The sequence below is a fragment of the Wolffia australiana genome, chromosome 19, assembly GCF_029677425.1.
Source record: "Wolffia australiana isolate 7733 chromosome 19, ASM2967742v1".
NCBI lineage: Eukaryota > Viridiplantae > Streptophyta > Magnoliopsida > Alismatales > Araceae > Wolffia > Wolffia australiana.
The window spans coordinates 2,474,320-2,482,882 of NC_135853.1; the positions used below are offsets into that span (position 1 = coordinate 2,474,320).

An 8,563-nucleotide genomic window follows, 5' to 3' on the forward strand; every position below is an offset into this window, starting at 1 on the left:
GTCTGTGCCAAGTTCTGTGCAAATTCAATTTGGTTCTGTTCGGATAACCGAACAGAACGCACAATTCGCACAGAACAAACCTACTCCCAAGTCACAACGCTAGCGGTTTGGGGCGGTCGGAAATTCGGCCACCTGGGGCGAAGTTCCGCGCCGAACCGCGCGATAGTCTCTACTGGTAGCGAATTATTGGGCCGTATGAAGACTAGCGTTGTAGGCCCAGTAAGAGCACTATTTAAAGGCATTGACCGTTTTCCAACATTAGCTGATCAGCGAAAAAAAGAACAATAGGGATGGAGGTCAGCCATTGCGACTCTGGAGCAACTTCTCTGATCACTGTCCAGGTGAAGTTCGGAGGAAGGACGATCCCCCTCTCAGTTTCCGTCGATTCCTCTGTTCGAGAGCTGAAATCGCTGCTTCAACCTCTCACCAATGTCCTGCCTCGCGGCCAGAAGCTCATCTGTAAAGGTAATCAAGCATTTTTCCGTTGTTTTCTCTTGTCGAACAGATCATCCAGACTCCTTTTTTTAGTCATCTTTCACCTTTTTTCGGGAGGATATAATCAGTGGGATGTTAATTGTGGAGCCAGAATTTCTTCTCTTCTAGCTTCGCTAAAATTTAATTTCTGTTCCTCGTCGTCTGAACATGATTTTGAAATGCGTCTAAAGGTTAATCAGCCATCTGTAAAGGTAATCAGTTATTTCACCGTTGTTTTGTCTTGTCGAACAAATCATCCAGACTCTTGTTTTTTAGTCGCCTTTCACCTTTGATTAGGAGGATATAATCAGTATTATGTTAATTGTGGAGCCGGCATTTCTTCTCTTCTAGCTTCACTAAAATTTAATTTCTGTTCCTCGTCGCCTGAACGCAATTTTGAGATGCGTCTCTGGGATAATCAGTCTTCTGTAAAGGTAATCAGGAATTTCGCCGTTGTTTTGTCTTGTCGATTAGATTATCCGGACACCTTTGTTTAGTTCCTTTCTCGTTTGGTTGGGAGGATAAAATCAAAATGAAGTTGATTGTGCACCCGGAATTTCTTCTGTTTTAGATCTTCGCTAAAATTTAATTTATGATCCTCGTCGTCTGAACGTGATTTTGAAATGCGTCTCTAGGATAGTCAGCCTTCTGTAAAGTTAGTCAGACATTTCATCATTTTTTTTGGTTTTGCCGAACAGATTTCCGGACGCATTTTGCTTAGTCTCCTTTCTCCTTTGTTTGGTAGGATAAAACGAAGTTAAACGTTGATCCCGAATTTCTTCTGTTCTGGGTCTTCGCTAAAATTTAATTTATGATCCTCGTCGTCCGAACGTGATTTTGAAATGCGTCTGAAGGATAATAAATTAGCTCGTTCGTTCCCACGTCATTCGAAGATTTAAGTGCGTCAAGGTTAGAGCTACATGTTTTAGAGTTTTGACACGAATGAAAGTTCTTTGCCCGAATCGTCGTTTTTATTTAGTTGTCTAATCCCCTGATTATAATTAATGTTTGGGTGACATTTTGGTATCATTTTTCTGGGATCAATCTTTAGGAAAAATTCTTGCTGATTCTGCGACGTTGAAATCGTCGGAGCTTTCTGACGGTTCGAAAGTGATGCTCGTTGCTTCTCAAGGCGTACATCAAGGGGTAATCTACTTAATTGTACTTTTTCTTCCGTATAACGACGCCAAATCGAACTTTAGATTCCTGAGTTTTCTCAAATAATGGATACAAGTGCTGGAAGATCGTAAAATTGTTTTTTTTTTTTTGAAGAAAGATCGTAAAATTGTTGATTGTCATTTTTTGAGATTTCATTGCTTATGTGTTTGTTATTTTATGTTACCCTGTATAGTATTGCAGAGGCCAAAAAGGAGGTTAAACTCTACTTAATTCGGGGAAGTATCCTATCAAATTCAAGGAAATTTTCTACAAATTTCCCTTCCATCTTGCACATCTCTTAAGTAGTATTGACCTGGCCCTATAATTAATTTCAAGAAAGTATACTTTGAAATATAATGAACTTCTATTATATTTTCTGCTGCCGCATCGCACATTTCAAATGTACATGTTAGATATCCCGTAATATTAATTCAAAGAGATATACATCGAAACTCTAGGTAATTATAAGAAGACTTTTCCTGCCATCTCGCATATTTCAAATGTACGTGGGATATAGCTAGTAAAATGAATTTTCAGGAAAATATAGTTTGCAATTCAATGAAAAATTTGGAGTACTTATACCATCTGGCACATTTTAAATGTACAAGGAAATAACTCGTAATATTCAAAAGGGGGAATACTACGTATCAGCATGAACTCCCTTTTTTGTCAGCCAGGCAGCATGAACTTTCATACTTGTTCAAAAAATAGCACGAACTAATAAGAAGACGCCAAGTGGCGTCTTCTTATTTTTTTTTGTCAGCGATGGTCAAGTGCTGACGTGGTAGCCAGGTGGATTCCACCGTGGTAGCCAGGTGGACTCCACGGTGGCATCCACATCTCCGGTCGCCGATGGCGCCCGTCTCCGGCCGCCGACGCCGCGCGTCTCCGGCCGCCGACGCTTCCTCTCTTTTGATAATGGCGTCTACAAATGTCAAACCGCAGAGAAGAAGGACGAAGAGGAGGAGGAGAAGAAGAAGAAGAAGAAGAAGAAGAAGAAGAAGAAGAAGAAGAAGAAGAAGAAGAAGAAGAAGAAGAAGAAGAAGAAGAAGTATAAGAAGAAGAAGAAGAAGAAGAAGAAAAAGGAGAGGAGAAGAAGAAGAAGAAGAAGAAGAAGACTGTCTCTCTTCTTCTCTGTGGTTTGACATTTGTAGACGCCATTATCAAAAGAGAGGAAGCGTCGGAGGCCGGAGACGCGCGGCGGCGTCGGCGGCAGGAGACGGGCGCCGTCGGCGGCCGGAGATGTGGATGCCACCGTGGAGTCCACCTGGCTACCATGGTGGAATCCACCTGGCTACCACGTCAGCACTTGACCATCGCAGACAAAAAAAAAGAAGACGCCACTTGTCGTCTTCTTATTGGTTCGTGCTATTTTTTGAACAAGTATGAAAGTTCATGCTGCCTGGCTGACAAAAACGGGAGTTCATGCTGATACGTAGTATTCCCCCTATTCAAAAGGTCTTAATTTCAAGGAGCCCACAGCTGCATGACCAGCATATTATATTGCGACTGATGCATCGAGATAGTTTGGGGCATTTTTACTTTTTTAAAAAAAAATTTCTTTTTGTTCCTATGCGAATTCCTGTGATGCCGTCTTTCAGGTTTTTATCTTATACTGTATTCTCATTTTATCTTAGCTTATTGATGATCCTCCAAGGTCAAATATCCAGACAGAATTGCGTAAAAGCTTAACAATTACGATATCGGCATTTCAGAAAATATGTCTTTATCTTTCTCGTCATATGGTCAATTGGGGGTGGACATATTGACGATTCATTTTCTGGATTGTAATTTTTCCTTTGGCGAAACCATTTAAATGGAAAGGTGTTTTTTGCTTTTCAGGCTGGTCCCATAAACTCCAATAACTCCTCAGAAAACCTGAGAAAGACTGCCAGTGTGAATCGTTCTTCCCCACGGCAGACTAGTGCAGCTGCTACCCTTCCAATAGTGAAAAGCCGCTCTGAACGTTGGAGATCTACTGGCGTTATTGCTTTATCTGAATGCCAACTGAAGGTTATCTATCAGTGATGCGCATGAATTACTTACCTAAATAATATAACTATTATTTCTTCTTGAACCTTCTATAAGAACATCTTTCGTTTCTTTCACTTACCTTAACTTAATCCTGTGCCGTCTTTTTTTGTTCACTTTTGTGAATTAACAGAGACTAAGTACTTGGTTGTTTAGGCCTTTAATCATTATTATTGTCTATCATCTTACTTACGCAAGTTGCTCTCGGTTTGTGTTTGAAACTACTTTTGGACAAGCTTATCAAGGCACACATATTCAATTCATGGGTTGAATGTCGACTCAACAGGGAAGTGAATCGAAGCCCAGTGTAGAAATCTTTGCTCCAAATCAAAAAATGTTGTCATGGGTAGCATGGACAATGTGTACTTGTTCCATTTAACTGAACCTTAAAGAAAAAAAAGTCAGACTTCAACACCATTATCATTAGGATACCTCTTCTCTCTTATACTGTAGTATTTCCCCTCCTTGTGACACTTTTGAAGTTCCATTACTCCTATAAATGCTATAAATTTTTGCGTTGTCAGGTCTCCTGCATTTGATTATAGATTGCAAGGATTATGTCTGACTTCAACGCGTGACTTCAAATTTTGGAGAAAACATTTATTAACCTTGGACTTCTGAATACTCGTAATTTTAGTAATGGTTTAGCCTTTCCATTTTATTTTTCTTGCTCTGTTATTAGTCCGGAATATTCTTTCTCAAATTTATTTGAATGCGTTCATCATTCTAATTTAAGTAATTTCTTAATTTAGGTCCTTTTCTATCCCCTAGGTCATACCTGAGGAGGTCTGGGCTTGTGGGGTCAAAGCTAGATTTTTGGACGTCAGCAAAAACTTTATTGAAGAAGTGCCGAAACAAATTAACGCTCTTGGATCATTAAGTGTCTGTTTCACCTGCTCTCTAAATTTCTGCCTACCTCCTGGATGATATACAGTATTTTTGTGATATAATTTCTCGTGAACTTTCAGAAGTTATTTCTCAATGCAAATGGGTTAACTGATGAGGGCATCAACTGGGAGGCGATGTCATGCCTGAATTCTCTGACTTGTCTGAATCTCAGCCAAAATCAGTAAGAAATTTTTTGGTCTTTTTTCCTGGTTATAATGTCTCATGAAAACTAATGTATAATATCTACTAATTTTCAATATATACATGAATTGTTACAGTATAATTTTCTAAGATGTCTCTACGAGAAGGAGCTCTGGGTCTGACATCTCTCTTTCTCTCTCTATCTTTTGCCCTCTATGTATGGCAAGAAGCATTAAATAAGTGATGAAAATTTAAATTCATCTTAGTGCATTTACTGACGAGTTTGGTCCTCACAATAATCAATTCAAACTGATGCTGTTTGAGTGATCAAGTGAAATAGGATAACCTTTGTTAATGTCCTCCGCTAATGTGGATTAAATTTTTTGTGCAGTTTAACCATCCTTCCATCACTCCTATGTACACTTACATCACTTACCCAACTTGATGTTTCAAGCAACAAGCTGACAAATCTCCCTGATGAAGTTGGATGTCTAACTCAAATTCAAGTTTTGAAGGCAGGAAGCAATAGGTACTCATTTTTTTGATTTTTCTGGTTTAAAATTCAGATGGGCATTTTATTTTTTCTCTCTTTTGTAACACCCCATGTGTTATCTATGCTGGCAGGATAGTGTCCATTCCTTCAAGTATTGGCAACTGTTTGTCACTCATCGAGGTATTCTTTAGAGTATCTCACAATTTGGTACTGAATTAAGAACAGCCTTCTGAAGTTCGAATTCTTGAGGATTCATATTTTTCTTATGTAAATGTGCAGATTGACTTATCTTCAAATCTTTTGGATCGCCTTCCTGATTCTCTTGGGTCACTAGCAAACCTGAAGGTTGGTTCGAATAAACCTGCATCAAAATGATTCATTCATTACAGTTTTTGCTGGAACTCACTTTGGTTGCTTTTGCATATGGTTTTTAGGGTTTTTCGTATCCCTGACCTTGTCTTTTGGGTATTTGGGGAATTGTATTTGCATATCCCTTAAGGAGGGCTGCAAAGAACTGAATCAGGGTTTCCTTTTCCCATTGACCTGTCCATTGACCAGGTCTATTCATCCCCCTTCGATCTCCTATCTCCGTGATCATCTAACCGATTCTTCAGCCAGTTTCTCCTTTGAATCAATCTCCTCCTCCCTTTTAAGATCAATATTTCTCCTTTCCTCATCCAACTCATGGATCAATATCGACAAGATAGGTTTGTGGGTTGACTAAACCCAACCCAACCAAAAGGGCAGGTCTGATACGAACCTGGATTTAGGCTCGTATCGGATGGAGGGTAGAGGACGAGGCGAGGTAGAAGTTCCCGGGGTAGAGAGAGGTGAAACGAGAAGGATCCAAGAGGAGGCCGAGCAGAGGGGGTAGGGATCGGCCGAGGACGAGTTGCCTAAAGACGCGGTGAGGTAGAGACGATCATGAGGGCCGGGGATCATTGAGGGAGAGAGGGAGACCAGACCTAGACGAGGAACGGGGAGACAAGAACACTACTTTATTCTTCTTCTTCGCTGCCCTCCTAAAGGGAGGGCATCCCTATTTAAAGGAAATACAATGACAACTAAATGACTAAAATACCCCTGTGGGCTAACATGACGAAACTACACCCTAGGATCCCATGAAGGTCATCCAATTTGACCTAAACCTAAAGGCCAGGTCGAGGGTCCAGTCAACTTTGGGCTGGGTCAACTGGCTGGCCTGCCCGAAATGACCAAGTCATATCTAGGACTTATAACTCATTGGGCCCACCAAGGGCATTTCCTTTTCACCTGCTAAGGGTAATTTCCCTTTATCTCGATGTAGCCCTCTTTTTTGGAGGACAGCGAATAAGTTGAAGTGAAGTTGCTGTCTCCATGTCTTCCCTCCTTAACGTTCATCTATCTATCTTGGCGCATCTCCAGGCAGTTCAGCCCTGCTGATCTCTAATACCTCTGTTCAGCTTCTCCTCGTCCTTGTTTCAAAAACAACTTCAACCCAGGTTGGGGTTTGGGTTGACCAAAAGGGGTAACCATGGGTTTGATTGACCAAGCTGACCTGACCCAAAGGGCCGGTCAAATGTTGGGTTTACAGGTTGGGTTGACTTTGGGCCGTATCAATATGCCCGCCCAACCTGACCGTGCAAACCCTGCCATTGTAATGTGATACGATTCCCATTGTATTTTAGGGGTATTTTTGTCATTTGCTTCCCCTTTAGAAGGGCAGCCAAGAAGAGTGAATAATGTCTTGTTTTCTGTTGCTTCATTTACTATTTCCATCTCCTTTCTCCTCTCCTCTTCTCTCTCTCATTCTCTCTTCTCGCCAAGCTAGAATATCAAGATTCATTGCAGTTATCAATTACATTGGTCGTCATAGACCAATTCATTTCAAAAACATATCGTAATGCGGAACTCTCGGTTTGATTAAGTGTAGGGCAACAGTGTTTTCCTTCCCTTTTTAGACCCCCACTAGTCTCACCTTTCTCTTACCCCAGTTTACATTTTATTTATGCATGCAAATGGTTTATTAAATTCTCAAACATATTTTTTCATTAATTGCTTTTATTATAGAGATAGGTCAATTAAAAAAACTTTTAATTTTCTTATAAAATTCCATTTTAAAACGTTTAAGATGTGTTAATTGACCTAATTATTTATCAAATTTTTTTTTTTACTTGAGCATTAATAAAATTCTTATTTTAACATGAAATCATGATAACATGCACTAAAGATTAATGTTTTAAACGTTAACAACTCACACATATGATAAAATTAGTACTTTAATAGCTCATGTTTGCAAGTTATCACAGAACTCTCGGTTTGATTAAGTGTAGGGCAACAGTGTTTTCCTTCCCCTTTTTAGACCCTCACTAGTCTCACCTTTCTCTTACCCCAGTTTATCTCCATTGATCTTTAGATTCCTGAAATCAGAAATGACATACTCCCCTCAATTCTGGAACTTCCCATTTACTATGGACCATAGTTTTTGTATTTCATCGTTTGTTCGATATTGTAGGAAATTATTTTAAGAACTCTCTCTTGGGGGTATGCATTTGCCAAGTAGTTGTCTTTTGGTCCTCAAAATTATATGTTATTCATCTTGAAAGTAATTTAATTGTCTTCAGCTTCTTTCTTGTTCTGATTTCTTAGAGCCTAAGTCTGAGGAACAACGGTATCCGTTCTCTCCCTGCCACATTATTGAAAATGTGCTGTCAGCTCTCCACACTTGATCTCCATGGAACACATATTACAAACGATACACTCCGTCAGGTTCTATCTATCTATCTATCTATCTATCTATCTATCTATCTATCTATCTATCTGTCTGTCTGTCTGTCTATCTATCTCTCTATCTTACCATCGATCTTCGCAGTTTGAGGGCTGGGAAGATTTTGATGAACGCCGCCGATTGAAGCACCAGAAGCAGCTGGACTTCCGTGTCGGGGCTGCCGAGAAATTTGAGGAGGGTGCTGATAAATATAATGGGCAATGAAAGGTTAGTTCTAAATTACAGAGTAAGTTAGAATAAATTCGTTTGAATTCTCAAATGTTTTATCCATTTTAACCAGTAGCTATCATCCTACTGGATTTATGAAAATAGTAGTTATTGATACCAGATTGTATGACGACATCACCTCAAACCTTCTGGTTTAATAATTGGTTAACATTTGCCCTACTGATAAACTCACCTTACTTGAATTTAATCAAATATAATTTGTATGATTAGCCTTAATCATACTGTTAGATCATCACGGCCCAGTTAGGGCTAATTTTACTAACTTATGGGCCTGAGGCCATGTACGTGTAATAGACTAATCCTAGGGATCTAATAGAAAAATTAACCTAAAATGGATTTAAATAAAGGCCCAATAAGGGCCCATTAATGGCCCACTAAGGACC

The 8,563-nt window shown here is 39.7% G+C and overlaps 1 protein-coding gene across 1 annotated transcript; it reads left to right on the plus strand.

Annotated features, from left to right (window-relative positions):
- Positions 1 to 245: 245 nt before the first annotated feature.
- Positions 246 to 8,339, plus strand: LOC144715793 (LRR/ubiquitin-like domain protein). Its single transcript, XM_078590796.1, has 10 exons — positions 246 to 465; positions 1,526 to 1,620; positions 3,475 to 3,645; positions 4,435 to 4,545; positions 4,632 to 4,732; positions 5,084 to 5,221; positions 5,317 to 5,365; positions 5,465 to 5,530; positions 7,814 to 7,933; positions 8,037 to 8,339. The coding sequence occupies exons 1-10, from the start codon at positions 291 to 293 to the stop codon at positions 8,154 to 8,156; spliced, it is 1,146 nt and encodes a 381-aa protein (XP_078446922.1). The 5' UTR covers positions 246 to 290; the 3' UTR covers positions 8,157 to 8,339.
- Positions 8,340 to 8,563: the final 224 nt, after the last annotated feature.

What these genes read in the sequence shown, in the direction of transcription:
- LOC144715793 (XM_078590796.1), top strand. Translation starts at nt 291, where the DNA reads ATGGAGGTCAGCCATTGCGACTCTGGAGCAACTTCTCTGATCACTGTC. An exon ending in CTGAATCTCAGCCAAAATCA is followed by an intron (nt 4,733 to 5,083) that starts GTAAGAAATTTT and finishes TTTTTTGTGCAG; the next exon opens with TTTAACCATCCTTCCATCAC. An exon ending in CAAACGATACACTCCGTCAG is followed by an intron (nt 7,934 to 8,036) that starts GTTCTATCTATC and finishes CGATCTTCGCAG; the next exon opens with TTTGAGGGCTGGGAAGATTT.